Source organism: Hippocampus comes, unplaced genomic scaffold, assembly GCF_001891065.2.
Source record: "Hippocampus comes isolate QL1 unplaced genomic scaffold, H_comes_QL1_v1.1 scaffold150, whole genome shotgun sequence".
NCBI classification, from domain to species: Eukaryota; Metazoa; Chordata; class Actinopteri; order Syngnathiformes; family Syngnathidae; genus Hippocampus; species Hippocampus comes.
In genome coordinates this window covers 1161378-1186464 of record NW_017805496.1, presented here as the reverse complement: position 1 = coordinate 1186464, position 25087 = coordinate 1161378, and the positions used below count along the sequence as shown (strand labels likewise).

The following is a 25087-nucleotide window of genomic DNA, read 5'->3' as shown; positions in this document are numbered from 1 at the left end:
TGAGTGTGATATGTGATATTTGGTTTGAGTTGTTGTATTATTTACATCTATGGCAACAATGTTAGCACAACGATGCAAGCAAGTTGGCCGCTCCAAACCAGTTTGCGGTGTTGTTTTTACCTCATTTTCGACACCACTTATCCTATTCAAATGTCGTTTGTTCAATCACTTCCCTGTTTGTTGTGATGTTCAGTACTTTTCCTTCAAGTTTTGTATGTCTTTTTTTTAAACCTCCCCCAAATTGTGGAAAAAAAGGTTCAACAATCATCCATTGATGGGTGGGGGGGGGGACGATTGAAAAAGGAAAAAGTGAGTTTGCCGACTAATTATGAAGGCCGCTATTCAGATTATTCAGATGCTTGCTTTGCCCCCCAACCCCTCCTTCCAGGCAGTGAAGGGTCTCTTTTTGTCCCCGGGGAGTGATGTCAGCGCGGCCCATTGAAAGCAGCCGCCGTGTGCGCCAAGATGAATGCCCTGGCTCAGCACAATGGCCCCAATTTGAATACCACGCCGATATATGCCGGATCGGGCTCCAAACAAAAGAGAGAAGGCTCCACTCCGCTCACGTCAACCGTGTTGTCATTTTATTAGCGTCATAAAACCGTTTCCGCCATTTATACCTAATGTAGTTTTCAAGTGTTAATGGGCTTTGAAAGACAGGCAGGATGTGACGATGTCGGGGCCCTCCGGGGATGGCTTCTTTTGGTTTGTTTTGGTTGCCTCACAACTGAGCGTTTGAGCAGCGGTGTCGCTTGTGTGTGTCCGCCCGCAGATCTACACAGACTGGGCCAACCACTACCTTGCCAAGTCGGGACACAAGCGCCTGATCAAGGACCTCCAGACGGATGTTGCGGATGGAGTGCTCCTCGCTGAGATCATACAGGTCGTAGGTAAGAGAGACAACTTTTGAATTGACAGAAGGAATGTGGCACACTGCATTGTTGTTATTTGTGAGACCATGAGTAAACGTTTAATCATCAAAATCCTCCCTTTTCACCAAGAAAAGTTGGCAACAGTTTGGAGATGATGTGCAGTGAACGTATTATTAAAGCAAGGCAGTATCACACTTCATCCACGAGGCAACTCAATGTGCTTCACAAAACCTAACAGAACAAGACCGCAACGCATTTACAAACAGTTGAAGGCATCCAAAGGCAAAGCAGAGAGCCCAGAAGTGTCTTACTTAGAATTTTAAAAAGAACGGACATTAACAACTATTAAACGTATTTACAAATAAAAAACATTTAGAGGGACTTACAAGCAAAATGAAGAAATAAAAAGTATACTTTGTAAAATTACTGACAGTGAAATTGATTTGAATGCTTACAGGACCTTAATCATAGGTATCAAAAGAAGCATCGTATTTTTTTAACGTGAATTTAAAAGCATTTACATTTGGGGCTCACTTCACTTGCGTGCAGCATAACAGCTAAATGCCGCTTCACCGTGTTTGGTTTCAACTCTGCGCTCCATTACCTGACCCTAGTCCGCAGACCTCAGAGCTCGGCTAGACTTCGATTCAATTACAACTTCTTTCACGTATTCAGGAGCCAAGCCATTCAGTGACACCGAGACCAGTAGCAGATTTTTAAAAATCTATTCAGCAGCTGACTGGAAGCCAATGTCAAGCCTGTACTAACTGCCTTACTGAGCAAGATGTGTTTACATGGTGCTTCTGTCTGTGAAAATGACTTGCCGCATTCTTCTTTTGACCTTCGCCCCGTTCACGTTCAAATCAGCCCCGTCAGTTCATCCATCGCTCATGACTGTCATCTTGTCTGCCGCCAGCATCCAGTCTGAAGTAGGCCGGCACCAGCTGACCATCGCTCAGCATGTTACAGCTATTACGCTGAGTGGTTATTTCATATGATTTATTGGGCTCGATTTCTCACGGAAAAGAAAGAGTGTCATTCTTTAGCGAGAGACTGCATGTGATTCTTCTTTTTGGAGTTAGGACAGACTCGCAAGCAGAGTGTAAAATCGGGTATGCTGTTTGCGTCATGCATTTTTATGTGGCTTGCTTGGGGGGATTGGGGGGGGGGGACTCTGTTTGCATGACAAATCATTTGAATCTGGCTGTGCGTTTTTTATTCTTGTTTCAACAATCCCAACGATTCCGAAAATATCATGTAGTTGCTATTAGCTCATGCATGTCTCTACCTGCATTCATTTGTTGTTCCCTGAAAGAATCCGAAAGTTCAACTTCAGGTCTCAATTCAATTCTGTCTTGCCGCCTGCGATTCGAGGACCTTAAACAATGATTGGCAATCCGAATAGGAAATTTCAAGTTACGTGATGCCCATCGAGCACAAGACCTTTTGTTGTCACCATCAAACCTCGTCAAATGGATTGAAATCTACACTGAAAAATATACTGTGTTGAATTGCACAAAATAAAATCATGTGGATCCAGATACCTTTTTGAAGTCGATGTAAAGTCGACTTTAAAATTGTGTCTGGATCTAGATGATTCTATTTCGTACAACCACTTGACAACATAACATTTTGACCATTAAATTCACCCAAGAGACTTTTAACACAGCCTTTAAAAGCTTTTTTTTTAAAAACCTGTATGTACAATAAGTAATCCAGTGAACCGCACAACAGGAACTAAAAACAACCATTCACTTGTTGTAAACCCTCACCCCGCACCCCTCCCCCCTTGTCTTTTAAGGTGGATCTGGCTCCTTTTGAGCTACTTAAACCATTTCTTTTGAAACCTACTCTGCATTTTCTTCAGTTCCTATCAGCTATTTTTCTTGGGACTGGGGAAAATCACAATCTTTCAGCCGTTTGTGCCAAAAGTCCATCCTTGTGTTGCGTGTGACTATCGACGGCTAGTTTTTGGCTTGCACTTTGCTAGCATAGAAACTGTATCACGTCTCAGTGTGTCAGTGTGTCAAGCAGTACTAAGTCGTACTTTGGGCTTGTGTGTCAATACTGCATCGGATCAGATTATAATCGAACGAAGCGTGCTGTTGATATTTGCTTGGTGTCTGTGGATAGCTGTATGCTAGCCTGCGATGCGTTAACCTGCGTCACGGTCCATTTCTTTCTTAGACATTTCTCGGTAGCTGCGGCATCGCTTCCCGTTGACATGAAATGTTTGTCAATGTGAATGACGATACTGTGTCAGGTTCAAATGCCTTTGATGTACTGAAGCATTGTGACTTTATTAGCAAACATTTGGGTGGCGTGTTACCGGCAAAGTAGCTCTGGTCGGATGTTTGTCGAGTTACTTTTATGCTTATATTGCACCCGCAAACGACAGTTGCTCCATTGACATGTCAGACTAGAAGGAGTATACTTCCGCAGGGGGGTGTGGAACATACATGATTTCTGAGCCCCCCCCCCCCCGCATGCTGCGCTGTTGGCACAGTTGTCAACGCTGAGCTGATGGCCTCCGTCTCAGCTGCTCTGGGCTGGGCCTTTAATGGACGGGAGGAATCCCTGACATCACACGCCCCCGTCGAGAAAGCAGCAGTGCAGCACTCCGATCCTCATCAGCCTCATTCACATTTGCTGGGACCAGATCGAGTTTCAAGTCCCAGCAGGCAGACGAGACGAGGAGGGGGGTCAGAGTCATCAGCTGGAGCACCTCTGCTCTCCTCATTCAGCCAGACAGTGTCTAGGGGACACATGGACATCTTTCCCGGCGGATAAAAGTGACGATGACAAGCACTCGAACCTTCTTTTCAGTCTCTCCTTTTACTTTTCTGTCTCTGCCTCCTCTTTCTTTCTTGTCTGTCCTCAGCCAATGAGAAGATTGATGACATCAATGGCTGCCCCAAAAGCCGCTCTCAGATGGTAAGTGATCCTTTCGTTTGTTTTGGCGGAGCACTGTGAAATTCACCTGCTTGCGTGTGAGCGTTTGTGCGAAAGTGCACACCCCTTTGACGACGTGTTGTCACGGTGGCTGACAGTAGCTGGGATCGGTTGCTGAATGTGATCCGTTGCAGGGCTGCTGGCCAGTAAAACAAAAGGCTCAGAGCCAAGCAGGTATCGTTGATTTGAGTTTTGTTCTAGCGGGAGAGAACACTCCTCCCCGTCGCCAGTATATCAAGTCCAAGCAAGAATGCTGGTGGCCACGGTTTTATAGCTTGCGCTCAATGACATTTGAGATGCTCCTCGTCAGATTTCAGCATTTTTGCAGTTTTGTTTCCCCGGCGGGGGAATGATACGGGAGTCCCGAGGCAGGCCTGCCCTCCACTGCATGTGATGGGTCATAAATTGGGCCAGTGTGCCAGCTGAGGGGGCTATTTTTGGCCAGCAGCCAGACTACTGAAGCCTCTCAAAGCACCAGAGAGGGACAAGCATAAACACACACACACACACATGCGTGTGTGTGTGTGTGTGTGTGTGTGTGTGTGTGTGTGTATATCTATATATATATACATATAAAAAACCCGTTATTTTAATGTGGAAATGTCACTTAAAAGTTAGGGGCCAGTAAAATAAAGCAGCACTTTGATCAAGAGGAAGACACTTTACATCAGTGGTCCCCAACCTATGGGCTGCGGACCGGTGATTTATTATGGGAGTTTTGATACAAATTTTAGCAAGCATCATGGAAGTTGATATGCTTGACTTTTTTTTTTTTTTTTGCTTTATTTTTTTTGTAGGCCACATAAAATGGTCTGGTAGGCCAGATCTGGCCCCCTGGCCTTGAGTTTGACATCAATGGGAAAGATACAGTTTGCAAAACTTCCAAAGCTGTGCGCTGTAGCTCATGGTGGATAACCCGATCACGATCTAGATAAGGATGTTCCAAATATGTATTTTTGTCATTCAAGGAATGCGTTCTGGGCGTCCATGAATGGATGTTTTGATTGTGTGCACTCACTAAATAGCCCATTTGTCCTCTTTTGATTTGGGTCTTGGCACCACGTGAAGCAAGTCCCCGGCTTGTGTAACTGCAGTCTGCATGCAAGTGTCTGTTTTGTGTTTAGTTCTGATCCTATTAAAACTCTATAAAAATAGAACACACACACACACACACACACACACACACACACACACACACACACACACACACACAGACTCAACTCAAGGGTTTCGTTGGCAACTGTAATTGGCGCTGTGCAGGAGGCCACGATTGCTGTACTTGATGTCATCGCTCTGGGGCGTGAGCTTTCAAAAGCTCTGAAAGCGACTGTCAATTACCAACACTCTGCTTAATCGCTGTCTCGAAACGAATAAACACGGAATTATGTACAGTCGATTGAATAAACGGCTTCACTCTGATCTCATTCTTACACCAGATCATTGTCATGCTGCTCCCCCGAGCCGAAGCGGCTGTTTTTACAACTGTCACATCTCCGTTAAAAGGAGGCCCATCAACGGGTTGTTCCTCTGCCACCCACGGGAGGCCTGTAATTCTTCAGCCCCAAGTCGGTGTTGATATGACGCGGAACTGTTAAAACCCCATTGAATTTTCACACACATACATGCACTGTGTATCATCCTAAACATCTGATATGGAAGTGGTTACCTGCCTTTTACTTTTACGTTTCACTTTGTGTCGGCTTTCCTGGGAATGGGTCTCTGAGATAAACTAAGCAGACTTTAGCTTCTGTGCATTGGCAGTCTCAACCTGTGCACTATTTTTGGCTCGTAGGGACGCAAGTCAGCTTGTTCAGGTGTACCCCATGTTGTGCGTGGGAGTGAATGACAGATGACACAGATGAATTTATAGGATGATGACATAGAGAACACAACGTCATTGTTCCCACCACGGTGTGTGTGTGTGTGTGTGTGTGTGTGTGTGTGTGTGTGTGTGTGTGTGTGTGTGTGTGTGTGTCTGTGTGTGTGTGTGTGTGTGTGTGTGTGCGCGCGCGCCCACATGGATACACACAGAGTAGCTGGTGAGCTGATGGGAAGGTGGTGCTTGTTCCGTGGCCTGCTGACTTGCCGGCCTCATGCTGTTGCCGGATATATTTATACATGCCAAATATGCTCAACTCACCTCAACTCTATTTCGAGAGCACTTTAAAACAACCACCGCTGTATAGAAAGCACGGTGCATGGAGCAAAAATAAATCAGACCACAACAAACAATTAAACAAATGAATAACGAAGACAGTAGAAAGCACAAAAAGAGTCAAACTAAAAATCAAGACTCAGCCAAAGCCAAAGAATAAAAATGAGTTTTAAGGCGGGTTTTAAAGATGTGTTGTGAGGGGGCTTGCTGAACGTTTACCGAGAGGTTATTCCAAAGAGAGGGACCAGCAGACTCGATCTCATGTTAGCCTCTGCTTAGTTCTCGGTACCTCTAATAGTGTCTGGTCCGCAGACCTGAGGCACCGGGCAGGTACATAGGAGCTCAGAGAGGTAAGGTGGCCATTTTAAGATTTCAAAACAAATAATAGGATCTTTAAAAAAAAAAAAAAAACTCTAAAATGTGTCGAGAGCCAGTGAAGGGATGCCAGAGTAGGGATGAGGTGCTCCCTCTTAGGAGTACCAGTCAAGAGGCGAGCAGCAGCATTTTGGACCAACTGGAGACGCTTCATGGAGGATTGGCTGACTCCAAAATAAAATGCGTTCTAGCTGAGATGTGACAAAGACATGAATTACTGTTTCTTGAGGCCTTCAAAGCTATATATGTATAAGCATTGGTTCATGTTAGCAAGAAAGGTCTGGTATTTATGCCGAGGTATCATGATGTTGCATATCCGCGGGCTCCTGTCATAATTATCATCTCGCTTCATTCGAGTGTTTGAGAGTGGTTCAGCATTTGGCATTTCAAATGATTTTTCAACTGTCATCAATATTTCTTCAGTTGGCTCATACCCTGCATTTCTCCTGCGACCAACCTGGGTCACTTCCACACACGGCATATGTCAGCCCTTTAAACAGCTGCTCTGGAGTCAGAGGTCGCAGACTGACGACATGGGTTACGTTACTGTTTCGGCTCAGTTGGGAGCCCACCAGCAGTTCCAATCACAAGCACTCACAAGTTTCTTGATCAGTGCTCATGACACACTTGCTTCTGTCACTGACTGTTGTTTGTTGTTTATATTAATTGTTGAGTTGTACAGGTCCGTCGAAATTAGTGCACCATGACGCCACACTCTCCATCATCTACCTTGTCGCATGTAAGCTACATTGAGCATGACCACTCAAAGCAATTGGGTGGTGTTGATGGTGTCCTTTTTTTTTTTTTTTTTTGCACGTGGTGTCTGCCTCGTGAAAACGACAGTTCAGTTGGTGATCTTTGATTACACCAAGATGACTTGCTGTGACTTTCCAGGATTTGTTTTATGGTTCACTGTGTTCCAAAGGTCAGCAATTTGTGTGTGTGTGTGTGTGTGTGTGTGTGTGTGTGTGTGTGTGTGTGTGTGTGTGTGTGTGTGTGTGTGTGTGTGTGTGTGTGTGTGCGCGCACGTTCATTTATGATGCTTCGTAACTGTCACTTCGACCTATTCAAGGGCGAGATACAGGGCAAGCCGATCACCAATCACGTTTTTCGTGAATCAATAGATTCCAAACTGCGACCATACATGGCTCCACTGTAGTCGTAGACCATTAAAAAAAAGAAAAAGTGTGCTTTTATTTTTAAATGAATAGAATCCGAATTTTCTGAAGTTGCCCATTGATGCTAGGCAGAGATTGGCGAACACATGCATTGTACATAGTAGCATTACCTTGCTAGATTGCTTTTTTTTTTTTTTAATCACTCAATTTTTTGTGGGATTTGCGATCGCGGTTTGAATGTGGTTTCCTGCACACTTTGTTTGAGAGTCATATTTTATGACTGACAATTGCCTCTTGGGATGACTAAATTGCTTCGGGCTCTTCTACGCCAACCGCTGATTGGAGGCGAGACTCGTTCCTTTCGCAGGTGCTTCTAAACATCCGTAAAAGGAACCATGTGGAGATGTACACATTGAAATCAAAATATGCAGACTGCCGTTTCTTACAACTGTGCATGTGTGTGTATCTCCTTATGTAGATTGAGAACGTTGACGTCTGCCTCAGCTTCCTGGCAGCCAAAGGAGTCAACACTCAGGGATTGTGTGCAGAAGGTAAGCTGGACATGCACACGTGCCTCTGTTTCCACTGGACTGAGTGTGGTTGGTCACTTTTGATGTGTATTTCGTAAATTAAACAGTTTGGAAGTGAAGTCGCCTACCGCCTATTTTCTGTAGTGCTTGTCGTCATAAGAGTCACAGATGAGCTTGATCAGTGGTCTCAAACTCGGGGCCATTTGCGGCCCGCATGATGATATTTTGTGGCCCCCCGATTGCCATCAAAGTTGAATGTTAGAGCGACCCCCAAGGTTTTAGTTGTTTTTTAAAAAATTATTATAAGCACAGGGAGTTCATCTAACTTTCTAAGCTAACGTGCTAACAACTAGTGCACAATGCTGCCCAAAGTGAAATCATATCGTCATGACACGTAGTACATGTTGGGTGAGTTAGAGGAGTACATTGCCTTTTTATTCCCCATCTTCGGTTTGCTCAGTTTCGTTGCATCAATGACAATGTTATGGTTTTACTAGAAATGCAGTCATATGGCTCAGAGAGTTATTTCACAAACAGAAAACAGTCTTATTTGATGGAAGTTTGTCAGTGGGCAAATTAATTGATTGTGGGGTGCCACAGGGTGGTCGTATAGGTCCCTTGCTTTTCTCAATTTTTACTCATGAATTACCACGAATCATAAAGAAAGCAAAGACATTGATATTTGCAGATGATTCAACAATCTACATGTCAGAAATAGCAAAATTAGGAGTGTCATAAATCCGGTACTGACAAAGTAATAAATAAAATGAATCGATATCTTTTGCTCAAAGTTTTTACCCACAGAATGTCAGGCTCATGTCATTAAAATTCTTGTGTTATTGCCTTTGGTACGGTCAAGCACTGCCATGTCATATAGGAACTTACGGCGTATCACCTAGAATAAGGCGGCACCTTGTTTACGTCATCGTCCGTGAACAGCAAACGCTAATACAAGGCACGACTGTCTCGGCCCGGTTGAAAATGGAGAACAAATGATCTACCTCAATGCCTAATGTCTTCTGGAAAGTGTAGTGTAAATGATTACGATCATGTGAAACTGAAATTGATGCATGTGGATTTACGTTTAACCATCTTGCCATTTTATGAGCCGTTTTCATCTCTGAAATGAAATCAAATCTATTTTGATGTCTCTGTCATCTGACCCTCAGAGATCCGTAATGGCAATCTAAAAGCCATCCTCGGCCTCTTCTTCAGCCTGTCCCGGTTCAAACAACAACAACAGCAGCAGCAGCAGCAACAGCAGCAGTCCCAGAGGCACAACCCCCAGCCGGCGCTCGCCCCTCCATCCCAGCCTCGGAGCTCGCACCCTGCCCTGAGCCAGCAGAGCAGCGCCCCGGCTCAGCTCAGCGAGTCTACGCATGGGACTCCCGCACCCGCGGCCCAGAAATCAGCACAGGCCGAGATGCAGTCCAGGTGAGGCTTGAGGGTCTCGTCATCAGTCCGGTCCAAAAATTCTCTTCGCATCACGTCCAAAGTAGAATTTGTCGTTTTAAAAGTGGCTGAATGGGTATAATTTCTCCATGACTTATGTCATAACCCTCTTCCTGCTCACACTTCTTGTCATTTTCAAATGTGGCCCTGACCTCTCTTCCTCTCTTTTCGCATATCTCTTTTCTTCTTCTCTAGGATTGGCTCTCAGAGTAAACTACTCAAGTTTTCCCTTGGTCAGAAAAAGACCTCTAGGTTAGCCTCGACTGCATTCTGTCCTTACTCAGCCCCCTCTTTCCTCTCCCTCACCTCCCGATCAGCCCCCCGATTCCCTGGGAAAAGTAGCATGGCCGTTGCCCCCTGATGAAGGACAAGCATTTCTTTTGCCCCACTGTGATGTTTTTTGTTTTTTTTTTCTCTACCAGCAGCACCATCTAAAATGCATGAGCCTCCAGCGCTAAGCTGGTGAAAGCGAAACCTTGGGGCTACATTTTGGGACTCCTCTGCCTGTCTAGCAGCATGCCTCATTTGGCGAGCCTGCTAAATGGGCTGTGGAAGACCTTTAGATAACCCTTGAATCGTTGTGCCTTCTGCGTGTGAGTGTGCGCGCTTGTGGTGGTGGTGGTGTTGGGGGTCACAGGCGCTCCTCCGTATAATGCAGCGTTAATAATTAACAGAGACACTGTGTTTGGAATGTGCATGGGGGGGGCGAGTCATTCGAAAGCTGATTCTGGTTTTTGCAAATGAAAGTGCATGTTCGGCAGTTTTATAGAAAAGTTTTGTTTTTATTTTATTTTTTGCATGTGGCCCACCCAGCCCTCATTCAAGTTTGCGTTGCCCCTGCACCCTGCAACAAACGGCTCCCTCACTCCATCTTCTGGTGAATATGTGGAACTACAAGACTAGGACGAACCCATTTGATGGCATTGCTCACACTATGTTTTGTTATTTCTAGAAGCGTCTTAAAGTCGCCTGATGCATTCTCAGTTAATTCGCCGCGGCATGTATTTCAGAGTAAAATCAAGTTACGTTATACATTCATCGCAACGCTTTTATCAACACATTTGTAATTTTAAGGGCAGGATTTGATGCGCTTTTTTTGTGTGGGGTCATGATCCTTTTTTTGCTGTATGTTTAAAGGAAACATGGCGAGAAATGTAATCGGAATAGGAATATTTTACATTCTTAATGTGCTGTATTTTTTTTTTTGTGCAAGTGCTCCATCATGCATTAATTCCAGTTCAATGATTTCAGATTGCTCATCACACCTTTCATGATAACGCTTATTACCACGCAGGTCGAGTCTTTGTCAGTCAAAGTGAAAGGCACGCCCGGAAATGAGTTTTAATATGTATAAATCGCTTATCAGCGCCATCCTGACAGTCTCAGAATGATGTCGCCACGATGAATTAATATTTCATGAAGTCCTTATGGGCTCTTGCTTGGTGAAACTGGAAGACAAGACCGCCATCTACCTTTTGCTATATAAACTTAGAGGTTTGATCTTGTTTATTCTTAGTGTGGAAAGAAAGGAGAACGTTTCAATTATATGCACGCTCAGCAACATACACCATGGAAAATCCATGTTTGGTTCTGAATAAGTATTCACAAGCTAACACGAATTTTTGCATCTTTTCTTATGTGCTTGGTGATTGGAAAAAGACAACTTGCTCACCTGAATTTATAATTCAGGGATTTTCAACTCTGCATGGTCCACACGCTAAAGTCACTTGGCAAATTAATTGGGTGTTTTTTTTTGTTGTTGTTTTTTTTTGCATTGCCTGTATCACCAGTAGTCACAACTATGAACAAATAACGGGATTTGCAAACTTCTTGACTCATTTCTTCAATTAACCCCGTTTGCTTTTCTTTCATACCCGGTCAGACTTCCCGGCCCCTCGTCGAGGGTGTCCACCGCAGGCGGTGACATCACTCCTCGAGGCCCGCTCAGCAGTGCTGGCAACAGACGCAGCCAGGCCTTCAATGACAAGACCAAAGCCAGCTCGCAGCTGAACAAAGGTAGACGTCATGGACCACAAGCAGCGGCGTGCCTACTTTTAGGTTTGAGTCGCTCTGAACGTGTCACTACACTGAGATATTGACTTCATTAAAAGTGCACGCCACAATAAGAGTAATGCAGCTGAAAAGTGACGATTTCTGGGCGCGGGGTTGGTAAAAATCAAGCATGAAATATAGATAGTTTCATCAATAAAACACTTTGCGTCTTTTCATGGCAGTATATTCAATTGGGCCAGTGTTTAAATAGATTGTATTGCCGCTCACCAGGCCAAGGCTTTATATAGACTCTGTCAGTGTTAACCGTATGAACTCATTAACCTGCATTAGACAGGGCTCCTGAGCGGAAACAGAACCGATACAGATCATGAAAGTGTGTATGTAATATTTATGTCCATGCGGCTGTACTGGAGGTCGAGTGAAAATGCTGCGTCTGTCCATGTGTAAAATTGCCTCATGGGATCATAGAGTACATTGACATGAAAAGTCAATTCAAAGATGGGAGTTGCATAGTTGTGAATAATCATGGATGAGATTCATCCGCATTTCAAAATGGACAGGCTGTGGAAATAACAAAAAGCAGACTTTGAAGTCGTGGGAAATCTTCCATTCACTCGTGTCCGCATTTGTGAGAGCAGCAGCGTTGATTGGCAACGCGTAGGACGGTAATCACTGGTGGGACTTGGCCCCCCGCCCCTCTTCCATTGCTCCTCCACTTTGAAACGATGCCAAGCCCCTCCCCCTTAGCAGAGCACATCACCCCTCTCAGCCTGAGCATGTCTGGCCGTGGTTTGGCACTGTGCTGGCCATCCTCTCTCTGCTCAACTTGGACATCTCGCAGCACTCATGAGGTTGGTTCACTCGCACTTGTAGAAAGTTCACCTTCTTCCCGAAAGTTAGCGGGGCGCTGTTTCTTCGTTTACGTTTGAAGTGTTGGCAGCAGGTCGAGTCAGTTTCACTGTTTGTTTTTTTTTTTTCCAACGTTTGTGACTTGTGTGTGGAGAGAGCATGGTTTTTAAAATTGTGAGTAGGGCGGGGGTAAAACAAACGTGAAGAATGTAGCTGGATAATCTTAACAGATGGATGCGATGAGGTGTTGCCGGATGGTGAAGTAGACACCTGCGGCTTGTATCGGGTGTCCATTTCAGCGACGTGACATCAGCTTTGACACCAGAATAGAATCGCTTACCTTGCGGCCATGGACCGGCGAAAGCGGTTGACCCTCGTCTTCTCCACACTGCGTGACCACAAAGTGACAAGCTTGGCTAACAAAGAGCAGTTTGTGTTGTGTTAGCGTAAGTGCACACTGATGTGTGCCCCCCGTGTATTAATGCATGCGCGTGTGTGTGTGTGTGTGTGTGTGTCTTAATTTGTCAAGCCGTTTCCCTTGCACAGTGAATAGCCTTCTTGACGGGCTGTAACATCACTGTTTGAGTTTATTCATGTGGAGAAACTCTTCAAAGTTTTTTTTTTTCTTTTTTCCGACTTGACACAAAGGCTGCCTGTCCCTCTCACTTTTGGGGCCACAATAACTGAGCAGTGACAGAAAGGGGGAGGGCGAGCAGGGATCTGAAATGATGAGGAGTAAGCAAGCACCTGCAATTCGTAGCGTTAAATCCCATTGCGATGCAGTCGAGATTTTTGTATTCTCGCCTTACTGTGACTCAAACGGATTTTAAAAAGGTCTGCTTGAATGGATTCGGTGTGGAAGAATGTCACATGTACACACCAAAAATTTTCTTGGAAGTTTTCCTGGTCTAGCGGACACCCGAAGGCACTTTTCTTTCATTTTCACTTCCTGTATGTCTCTGGACAGACTGTCACGATCATACGTTTTTAGAATCAGTTATTCCACTGATTAATCAAACAATCTGGAAAAAAAATGTGTCAAAGTTTAGTCGCCGTGCAACACATTTGACTGGGCGTGTTGACCATGGATGTGCGTTCTCTCCACTTGGCTTGCTTCACTGGAGCGGTCCTTGGCATTGGCTTCGGCCATGACAACAACCATTTGTCCCAATGTCCACAGTTCCTCTCCGAGTCCGGCTACAAGATCAGCCCATTCATGGAGCGCGCGGACCGAGCCATTTGACCCACATCAAAGTTTCACTCACCCGAACCTGCAGCTTCCCACTGCCTTCCGTTCCCCTCTGCCTGCTCCATAATCACAGCTTGTGCTCTTTCTCATTCAGTGGCTTCCAGTGGGATGCCACCGATTAGCAACCTGACCCACTTTCGCTGTCACTAACTGTTAGCATGGCTAATTGGGCCCTAAACACTTCCTAATGGCCACATTGTTCTGGGCTGCTCTCACTAAATGCAAAACAGAGGATGGGAGGAAAGCTAGCGAGTGGGCAGCTATTTCCAATTGGGGTGGCTAAGAGTCGTGTAAAAATAAAAAGAGCAAGAAGGTCAGAAGAAGAGCAGGTAAAGAAATGGGTCAAGTGTTTCGTGTGCTGCGCAAATGCTAACTTCATTGCTCCGTGTGTGCGTGTATTCATGCAAGACAAGACATACAGCCGTCTGCATATTGCACTGGAGCTGTTATGAATGATTGCAGTCAACACTCCCTCCCGCTGGCTGTCTGTTGATGTTTGAATATTCAAATGTTGCTGCCGCTGTGTAGCTCAGCTCTGCTCGCGCATAAAGACGACCTGTAGAGCCCTCGGGACACCTTCTTTCTCTCAGTCAAGAGATCGCGGCTATGTCCTTACTTTGGCAGTTCTGGGTAAGTTGAGATGCAGCTGAGTTGCCCCTCGTCCTCGAATGCAGAGCCGCCCAAACTTTCTTTCTTCGATGATACATTTGCGACAGCAGTAGAATGGACTTTGGACCGTGTTTACACTACACACACGGCTGATTTCAAAGTTTTCCATTCTCCCTAAAGTCTTTAATCTTCTTAAGATTTTTTCAAACGATCGGCGCGACAACAGAGCAGAGCACTGAGAGATGCTTAACAAAAGCAGTCCATATAAGTGCAAGTCCCGTGAGGACAGCAATGCTACTCTTCGACTCAGCCTGCCTGGCCAGACTTTAAAGCACTTGGGACTGCTGTTCATTGTTTTTTTAAACAGTTTTGAATGGGATCCTGTCATTGTTAGTGTAAAGTGGGGGTTAACAGTTTTGGTGGCTTGCTCAAAGGAAAATAATGGCGTATTTGGCAGCACCGGCTCCGGGCACCTCCAGTCCATATAAGGCTTGTATGAGTGGGGTGAACTAAAACTGTCCTGAGCATCTGGTTTTGTCTTCTGAGAATCCCATCTGCACCTATTCCTCCAATGTAAATCCTCCACGGCTTCATCTGTCTCATATTTACGAGTTACATGTTTGTTTTTGTAGATTCCTCGGAGGGAATGGCCTCACAGCCTTCGCTGCTCACAAATGAGAATGTGTCATCGCCTTCAGTGACCGTAGGCTCCTCCACCAGCATCCCCACCACCTCCGCCCCGATCCTGTCCACCTCTTCGGTGTCCTCAACCGCCATTCCCCATCCCAGCAGCAACAGCAAGCCCTGGAGGAGCAAGTCAATTATCTCCAAGCACGCCTCACAAGCGCCCTCCTCCATTAGCAGCCCCCCGTCTGCCATGCAATCAATAAAGCAGGAGAAGGAGACCTCCTGTAAGGCTACTTTGGGATCTGAGGCTCCTCCTAAAGTTGTCACGCAAAAGTCAATGCTCGAGAAGCTTAAGCTGTTTAACAGCAAGGGAGGCTCTAAATCTTCCTCCTCCTCCTCCTCCTCCTCCTCCTCCTCCTCCTCTTCATCCAATGGAGTAAGTGCCCAGATTGACAATGCTGCACCCGGCATGCAGCTTGTCGCTGGGCAGGTGGAGAGAGCTGAGACGGGCTCAAACACTGAGCCCCTTGAGGAAGACGACGGGAACCTCCGCCCGGGAATGAACGGATCCACAAATGGAGCCGCTCCCTCAGCAGGTGCTTCAGCGGCCACTACTGCCAGCAGCCCCAAAATTGCCTTGAGAGGCATTGCCCAGCGCACTTTCAGCAGGGCTCTGACTGCCAAAAAGAGCTCCGCCAAAGGCCCCGAAAAAGACAAGGAGAGGGGCAGGGAGAAGGAGAAAGGGAAGGAAGTCGGGAAGCGTCTCTCCATGCAGGACAGGACAGAACTCAGGGGAGAGGAGCCGAAGGAGGAAACGGCACCTGTTGGCGGAGACATGGACGGCTCAATCAAAAAGACCTCCAAAATTGCCAGCTTCATTCCCAAAGGGAGTAAAGTTGCCAAAAAGGAGAGCTCCGCCTCCGCACACAGTGGAATACCAAAGCCAGGAGGCAAAATCCCAGGAATTGCGGGGAAAACCTCTTCAGTAGGGACAAAAGAAGCCGGGGAGAGACCACGAAGCATGAAGCTAGGCGGTGCTCCGGCCGCGCTCCGAGGTCATTCGGAAAAGGACAGCAAAAGCGCTACCTCCGGCCTGCACGCTACCGAAGGGAAGACCGGCTCTACCCCTGTGCCTGGAGGAAGCAACACACAGAGCACGGCCAGCAACACAGTCAGCGTGCAGCTACCTCAGACCCAACAGCACCACAGCCACCCCAACATGGCCACCGTGGCGCCTTTCATGTACAGGTGAGCTCATACAGGGGAAACCCTGGATTCGATATTCGTGCCCAGCCAAGCCTGGTGCACACCGTGGCGTAAATATGCGCATTGGCTGGCTCCATTAATTTTGGAATTTTCGCCGATGCACGCGGTTGGAATCAGGCGGCGTGCGCCGTTGTGGGAGGCGCAGCTGGGCTTTGGCTGAACTGAGAAAGAAACGGATCAGCTGAAGTGAATGCATTTTTTTTGTGTTTAAAAAAAAAAAACGCTTACAGTTCCAAACTAAAACAAACTATAATTATAGCTTTGATTTTCAAAAGCGACTTTCAATTTATTTCACGATGAGTCGAAAGAAGGATTTTCAAGCAGTCGTCTGGGACTTGTAGTCCTGTGAATGTGTGTCGCACGAAGTGACGTCATCCAGCAGCAGCCAGTAAAAAAGCGCCACCAGATATCATCGCGCTCCTCGGCGCCGTTTGGGAATATCTGATCGAATTGAAAAGAAAAATTCTGAATTCTTGATATACCATGCAATATATTGTGGCCAAATTATCTAATAATGATCCATGAACGGTACCATAATTGTGAATGCTGCATATTAGAGTATTTTTTTTTCAGCAAAATTAGCAGGTGGGCGTGTCCAAGCCAAGTTAGTCAACCATATTATCCCGTCTGAAAGAATAACTAGCCAGTGCTGCTGGTGAAAGTCAAAAGGTGTGATGCCTCTATCAGAGATAAACTTGACTGGCATTCGGGACTAAGCTACTCATATTGCGGCCCGGTCACAAGACGGGAAACGCAGCCGATTTAACTCTTAATCAGGTTTATCCCTCTTGAGTGGAATACCGGGGACCCAAACGCGCCGCAATTCAGAATGATGGATTTGGCGCATTCAATTCCACATGTCCCCGTAGATCCCAAACGGATGGCGAGGGAGTCGCGAGCAGCGAATCCAGCTCGGTAGCAAGAGGCGGGGATGTTACCTTCAGCAAGAACCACCAAACCTCCATCGAGGACCTTTCAGGTTGGTGAGCGCTCTCCGCGGCAGCAGTTTTGTTTTGGAATCAAGATGTGCTGTGCTTGCGATCCAAAGGTGAAGACCCAGAGACGAGGCGCTTGCGGACTGTGAAAAACATTGCGGACCTGCGCCAGAACCTGGAGGAAACCATGTCCAGCCTGCGAGGAACTCAGGTCACACACAGGTACGCAACTGCTCTCTTTTAACAAGGCAACAAATCCAAGATTTCATGAAAAGGCTTTTATTAATTTACCGGTATGTTTCTTTTCGAGGTTATTTTTGTTTGAATTCATCGTAGGTTTTTGTGTTAAGTGAAAAATTGTGTTTTACAGTCACAAAAATCAAAAATCATGACTGGGTTGCCTTTTCGGGACATGTTAGGCCAAAGCGTATGTCTGATGAAACAAGTGCACTCCTTTTAGCCAAAAGCGCTTTGTTTTTGAATGAACTCAATTTTATTCCGTCAAGTGGTTGCACAAAATAAAAGGGTCTGGATCCTGATCTTTTTTTTAATATTTTTGTTTTGTTTTGTTTTTTAATATATGTATAGTCTACTCTCAAGCAGATTTATAGTCTACTCTAAAAATCTGGATCATTTGACAAAATAAAATGGAATAAATTCAATACTCCTATTTTTTTTCATGTACAAAAAAAAAAAAGTAATAATAATAATAAAGCACTGGAGCGTATTGTCCTGGATGTTTCCCAAACAAGACACAGTTGATGATTTTTACATTCATGGTGACAAAGATACTTGGATTCTAACGGTGCCTAACGTGGAAGCAGGTTGAATGATAAACAGGCTGACTGATTTCGGAGAGTGACTGATTGACTTCATGGTCAACAGACTGTGTCTGTCTAGTTTTACAGGTATTAGCTTTTCTTGTCTGCTCTCTCGGGCTTCTTCTGAGGGAACCTTTGACTTTGATCGCCGGGCATGTCTTTCATGCTGTCTTTGATTCAAGGTTTAGCTCTAATCTCATTTTCTGCCACAGACTCTCGACCTCTGCTCTGGCCTCACATCTCCGTGTTGACGCAGCTGTCCAGATCTAGTTTAGCGCCGGTTTGGTTTCCGGGGTTTTTGGAGAATTTAAAAACTTGAACGACTTAGCGCAGGCATTATCCCGAGCCTAGAAACAGTTGCATTGTTATTGGACCCGATGCAGCAAAATGATTTATAAAGGAAATTAACATGACCCTAACGATAAACCCAAATTCTCCATCTCAAGAGATTAGAAAAAAAAAAAAAAACATGCCCCTTGAGTAATTAAAAAAAAAAAAAAACATTGGAATGTGTGGGGTGTTGAAATTCTACACAGTTTTCCTTTGCTTCTGTGGACACCCGAGTTGTTTTTTTTTTTTTTTCAGGAGGTTTAATAATTTTCTTGCGGATTTGAAATGACATGCAGGACAAACATAATACATAAATAATAATAAAATTTGCAATGGATGCACAAAAACATTGGTTTGCTGTTCCGCAGTTTTGTGCTGTCCTTGAATCCTAATTTTTATGCAAGATAAACCTTTGCACTGGAGGGGAAAAAAAGTATGTGGTTATTTTCTTGTTCTTTGCTACGATCTCTTTGTTGTTGACTTGTGGGGTTTTTTTTTTTATACATGCATACACAGTGGTACCTCTACTTACGAATGTCTCATACGAAATTTTCAAGTTACGAAAAATGTCTCAACAGTAAAATATTGCCTCTTATTACGAAAGAAATTTCAAGATACGAAAGATAAAAATACAGTGTGGCTGAGTTTCCTGAACGCAACATACTTATAGCTGCTCTTTGTGGGGGGTTTGGAACGGATTAGGGCATGTACATGGAAAATGCATCTCTGCTTACAAAATTTTCTAGTGAAGAAATTTCTTCCAAACCAATTAATTTCATAAGTAGAGTTACCACTGTGTGTGTGTGTGTGTGTGTGTGTGTGTGTGTGTGTGTGTGTGTGTGTGTGTGTGTGTGTGTGTGTGTGTGTGTATTTAACTATATATTTATATTTTGCAAAATATGTCGCCTTATTTTCACATTGATCAAACATATTTTCCATTCAAACGTTCCTTCTGTCTCCTTAGCACCTTGGAAACCACTTTTGATGGCAGCGTCACCACAGACATAAGCAGCGGTACCAACAGCAGTGGAGGGGGGAGAAGCATCTTAAGTCTTACCTCCGCCAGGCCCTCCTTGTCCTCGTGGCGACTGGGTCAGTCCAGCCCTCGTCTCCAAGCGGGTGATGCCCCTTCTACGGGGAATGGATATGCTGGCCGCGTGGCAGGCGGCCAAGCTGGACGCTACTTGTACCCGGGCCACCTCAGACGGCAGCTGGCTGGCCGGAATGGGGGCCTCTGCAGCGGGGAGCTTGGAGACAGACCCGGGGAGGACGTAGATCTTGATGGGCTCGCCATGGAGGTCACTGGATACATGAGTGATGGCGACGTCCTGACCAAAAATGCATCACGCACTGACGATGTGACCAGTGGGTGAGTAGATTTGAAAGAGCAGAAAGAAAAGTTGCCAGCAGGGGGCAGTGATGTACCTTGCTTACTGTTACTGCCTGCAGATCCAATTGTTACTTCATGCAGATCCATTCATTCGATTTCTGGAGACTATTGTCCATGTTGGAATAACTCTCAAATTTTGGCAATAGCGCCACTACCGCCACAAGCACCTCATATTCAGTACACAATGTCACTCAGTGTGTTTCACATCATTCAAGCATTTAAAAACAAAACACATTTAAAAGCAAAATACAACAGAATGTACAGTGCAAGACCATTATTTTAGAAAACATGATTTGAAAAATGTTTTGAAAGATAATGTATGATGCGAATTGAAAAAAAAAAAAAATTGGCTGACAACATGATCTAATTTTGATTGATTCTTGACTATGGTCACATTGCAACAAAGATAGTGGGCATGTTTAGGAATACTGTACCACAATGACAGTGTCAGTCAAAATAGGCAGTATTTGTGGTCAGATTCATTTTTTTCATATACATATATCTCCAGCATTGGATTTCATGAGATTGTGCAGGTGTACTTAAAGTCGAGCACTGCGATTCCCAGAATGGACTACTGCAATCGCATGTGTGTGCGTGCCTGTGCGTGTGCGTGTGCGTGTGCGTGTGTGTGTGTGTGTGTGTGTGTGTGTGTGTGTGTGTGTGTGTGTGTGTGTGTGTGTGTGTGTATATAAGACATGTTCAAGTCATGTATTTGATTTTTTGTGAATCGCGAGAAACGGCAAAGTGCACGACTGACAAAACTGCCTTTTATTTGATTCAAATGAAGCCGGTTGACTGGATGTCATTTTATTGCCTTGAGAGTCGAAACTGCCAAGCCACGACGTGTGTGTTCTAATCTGCATTTGTCTACATGTACACCGTGTGTGTGTGTGTTTGGTGAGTGGCTTTGCCCCGAGGCTTAAATATTTATAATACACACAGAGTGATGGGTGCCCCCACCCCCTTTACAGCCTGGAGGCTATTTAGCGGTTCGCAATTTCACAAGCATGGCGGCGTCCACTAACTGGTTCTTCTGCACTGAGGTGGCATATTTACCCAAGCAGGAGGAGCTTTCCTTTGGATTATAACCCTATAGGATATCTCTTGATAACTCAACCGGTAATTCTGATGAATAGCTGACAACAGATTGCCGTGCTTGCTCGGGTTTTTAAAATATCGTTTCCACAATGTGAAAGAAGTTGATGACCGGTTGTGCAAGAAGCTGCCCAGTCCTGTATAAGTGTTTAATTGGAGTTAAAATGTTCGAATGGACAGGTAAATAGATATGATGATAATAACAATAATAATAATCCGTGAACCTCACTGTTCAAATGTTTTATCAAATCGAAGTAGCTCGTGTTAAAAAAAAACTTTCACCAGAACTTTATGTGCGGCAGGTTTGTCATTTGTACTGCTTGCAATGATAAATTAGTATATATTCACTTATGAAACCATCCAAAACATTTGAAAACATGTTTGTCTTAAAATTGTAACGTCAGTTTTGAACAAATATTTTCCAGTTTGGTCCATTGTAGGCCTGAATTTATGATTATTTTCATTATCGGTTAGTCTGTTGGTTACTTGATGAATTACTTGGTGAATCGTTGAATTACTGGAATCTGATTTAAAAAAAAAAAAAAAAAAGATTTTGGTTGCTTTATTCAAAAACAGTTTCAGTTTGACAGTGCAAAAAAAAATGCACAAGCGTAAACCGATTAAGATCCAGTTACTGGTTTGGTCCGTCGTGTCAGAAAATCGGCAAAAATGTTGCTCTTGATTTTGACTGTTGATCGGCTAAAATTCCGTGGATTTGGACAATTTGAAGTCGAAAGGTCCCTAAACGACAAATGGATTTCTAAAATAGATGGCGATTAATTTAATAATCGATTAACTTGCTGATTAATCGTTTAAATCGTCGCACCTCTCGTCCAGTGTCAAAAGAAGAGAGATGAGCCAATATCTCCTTTTTCACCCAACACGTTTTTTAAAAGCACGCTCTCTCAGCTTAGACGTACGCGTCGGAAAAGCTGAATTGATTTGGCATTGTCCGAATGACTACACACCTGTCTCGATCATCTCCTTGCCTCCCGACTATTTTGACGAATGGCCCCCTCGGTCCCTCAAACAGCCTTTTTAGCCAAGGGCTAAGTTGCCTGATCAACCTTTACGATCCCGATCCCTGCCTTCCTCCTTTGCCAACCCCTTCTCTCTTCCTCTCCCCTCCTCCCCCCTTCCTCCACCTTTTTCGTCGACAGACACGTGTAGCTGCATACCTACACCGAGCTCGCCTCGCGCACATTCAGCCAGCACATGGACACGCGGTCTAAACTGCCTGTGTGCACTCGCTTCTGATAGCGCCGCGGTCCGCTCTGTCCTCACCTGCCGATTTGGTGCAAATAAGGATAGGTCGAACCGAAGGGCAGCATTGAGAACGGACGCAACTTTTGATTTGGGAGATTACACTTTGGACCCAACCATGTTTGAGGCCGAAAGGTACGTCTCGTCGCTCTGTGCCGACCCGGGTGACTTGGTGCTCAATTAACAGCTTTGTTTTGGAGAGGCGCTGCTGAGTCAGCCCATAAACGGTCTTGTTTAGGCACGTTGGTCCCGTTGTCGGTTACAGGTTAACAGGTTTCTGAGAACTGCAAGAGGCTCACTCAGGCACAGTTTTTTTTTGTTGTTTTTTTGTTTTTGTTTTTTTTTGTGCGTTTGTGGCATTCTCAATGTTCCAGCAATGCCTGTTATTTATGTGAGATCACATAGACAGCGCAAAAGTGGTGTTTTCAGTAGACTCGGATCCTATTCTTGTTTCCAGAGGTAATGTTTTAGTCAGCAGTCAAAAAAAAAAAAAAATCGTAAAACATAAAAGAGTTTGTTTGCACTTCAAACAGCACATTTGAGGCCTCTTGGAATTGTTGTCATGTTCTTTTTTCGAAATGAAAAGTATGACATAAGAACTCGGATTGAAGAAACCTTTCGCGTGATTCAATCAATAGATGTCAAACAATGACAAAATACCGTCTTCCACGTACCATACACAAAGTTTCGGCTACAGGATCTTTAGTTGTCTTAATTTCTGTCCGGCAGGTCAGATCCAGACCATGTTTCAGTTTTGTCGGCACAAGGGAAACACTGCTTGTGTGTACTGTACTTTTCGAGTCCTCTCACACCGAGATGAACCAGAAAGGCTTTATAGTGTTCAAAATCCGGCTGGGATTATTTTTCTACTCACTTAACTGTAAAAACAAGACCATCAGAGTCCCACACAGAAAAAGCATTCAGCCGGCCAACGGTCCAGCGTCAATTTAAATCAGCAAACATTTGATTGAGTTACACCTGGGAGAAATGTGTCAATATTTAGCTCCATTAGGAGTCTCCTAAATGGGTCAACATTTGGCGGATTGGTCAATGTTGTTTTAGTTGGAGTGGGAATGTTTGTGTAAGTGCTGCCGACGGTCACCTTTCGACTCGGACAACCAAAAGATCAGATTCTAATCCCGCTCATGAAATGAATGCCCTGATTATCCGCAGTTGCGCTTACTGTACTCGCATGTACGCTGTATTATTATTATTTATTCTTTTTAGCTTCACTGAACATCAATTCAAGCCCGGCAGTCCGTCCAAATATTCCAACGGATCTCGTTGACAGACCACCGTTGTTTTCCGTCAGCCGCTTGCGAAATGTGTCTTCACTTCAACTTGACTGCTTGTTCTCGCCATTGCCGCAGAGGTCCCAAATGTAACACGAGTCGTAAAACACGATGAACTGAAGGGCTGAGCCCGACTTCAAAAGATTTCCCGTCTCCTTTCGAGTCTCTGTTGAATGCGCCGTTGCGATTGTTTTCCAGCTACATGACGGATGGAGGCTTGGGTCTGTACACGCGGCGCTTGAACCGGCTGCCTGACAGCATGTCCGCCGTGCGAGAGACGCTGCATCGAAACGCGTCGTCCGGCCAAGGAGATGCTGACAGGTAGGTCGACGACATCTCATTACTCCAATTTTGTGAATGCCATATTTCAACGCATGATTCTAGTCCCGAGTGAGATGAGATGAGTGAAAAAGGCGCATGCTTCGTATCACTTGTTTGTTTCCGTTGGAAGCCAAGGACGGACCTCCTATCTTTTTTTTTTTTTTTTTTACTGATTGAGTGTTGAGATGCTCCTTGAGTCACATAGATCTTGTTTTGTTTTGGGTTTTTTTTTACCACAAACGAAGGATGACTCTCCTGGTTGCCGAGCAGCCATACAGTGATGTCTAGACAGTACAAAGTCATCACCCGTGGTAATTGATTCACCATTGGAGGTGCTGCTAAGGGGAGTTGATCTTTTTAAACAGTGTCAGGCCAGCACACTGTAAAGCACACCAACACATCATAATTATTTGTTTCGATCCAAACCGTCAGCTATCTTTCATTTAACGATAGCTTACAAAAATTCTCCCTCCATTTGTATGCCAGCCCTTGTGATCAAAATATGAAACGCCTTCAACACGATGCAGTTCTGCAATCGTCCAACCGATATGCACGATACAATAAATATCTCTGGTAGATGCAAACAAAACCAAGCGCTGGTTGTGCAAGGCTTTCTTGACTGTTTTGCAGTCAGGCAAAGGCAATGTTTTCTGGTCCTGCTTTCAGGTGTTGCAAGCTGCCCCCCCACTCCCCTCCCCTATAAATCCTCAGGTGTGGCTAATTTCCTGTCTTTGTGACTTTTGATCTTTAGTTGTCTTAATTTCTGTCCGGCAGGTCAGATCCAGACCGTGTTTCAGTTTTGTCGGCACAAGGGAAACACTGCTTGTGTGTACTGTACTTTTCGAGTCCTCTCACACCGAGATGAACCAGAAAGGCTTTATAGTGTTCAAAATCCGGCTGGGATTATTTTTCTACTCACTTAACTGTAAAAACAAGACCATCAGAGTCCCACACAGAAAAAGCATTCAGCCGGCCAACGGTCCAGCGTCAATTTAAATCAGCAAACATTTGATTGAGTTACACCTGGGAGAAATGTGTCAATATTTAGCTCCATTAGGAGTCTCCTAAATGGGTCAACATTTGGCGGATTGGTCAATGTTGTTTTAGTTGGAGTGGGAATGTTTGTGTAAGTGCTGCCGACGGTCACCTTTCGACTCGGACAACCAAAAGATCAGATTCTAATCCCGCTCATGAAATGAATGCCCTGATTATCCGCAGTTGCGCTTACTGTACTCGCATGTACGCTGTATTATTATTATTTATTCTTTTTAGCTTCACTGAACATCAATTCAAGCCCGGCAGTCCGTCCAAATATTCCAACGGATCTCGTTGACAGACCACCGTTGTTTTCCGTCAGCCGCTTGCGAAATGTGTCTTCACTTCGACTTGACTGCTTGTTCTCGCCATTGCCGCAGAGGTCCCAAATGTAACGAGAGTCGTAAAACACGATGAACTGAAGGGCTGAGCCCGACTTCAAAAGATTTCCCGTCTCCTCGAGTCTCTCTGTTGAATGCGCCGTTGCGATTGTTTTCCAGCTACATGACGGATGGAGGCTTGGGTCTGTACACGCGGC

At 44.9% G+C, this 25087-nt stretch overlaps 1 protein-coding gene across 6 annotated transcripts in view; it reads left to right on the top strand.

Moving 5' to 3' along the window:
• The window catches only part of nav2a (neuron navigator 2a), a 142362-nt gene that overhangs the window by 80601 nt on the left and 36674 nt on the right, over positions 1-25087 (top strand). For 5 of the 6 annotated variants that reach the window (XM_019876375.1, XM_019876374.1, XM_019876373.1 and 2 more), the window contains 11 exons: positions 773-890; positions 3754-3806; positions 7951-8023; positions 9172-9436; positions 9650-9706; positions 11337-11470; positions 14807-16049; positions 16937-17046; positions 17116-17224; positions 19118-19522; positions 23392-23514. In XM_019876375.1, the coding sequence (XP_019731934.1) occupies positions 773-890; positions 3754-3806; positions 7951-8023; positions 9172-9436; positions 9650-9706; positions 11337-11470; positions 14807-16049; positions 16937-17046; positions 17116-17224; positions 19118-19522; positions 23392-23514 (2690 nt within the window). The remainder of the gene's footprint in view (positions 1-772; positions 891-3753; positions 3807-7950; positions 8024-9171; positions 9437-9649; positions 9707-11336; positions 11471-14806; positions 16050-16936; positions 17047-17115; positions 17225-19117; positions 19523-23391; positions 23515-25087) is intronic. The other variant, XM_019876372.1, reaches the window with a different exon arrangement.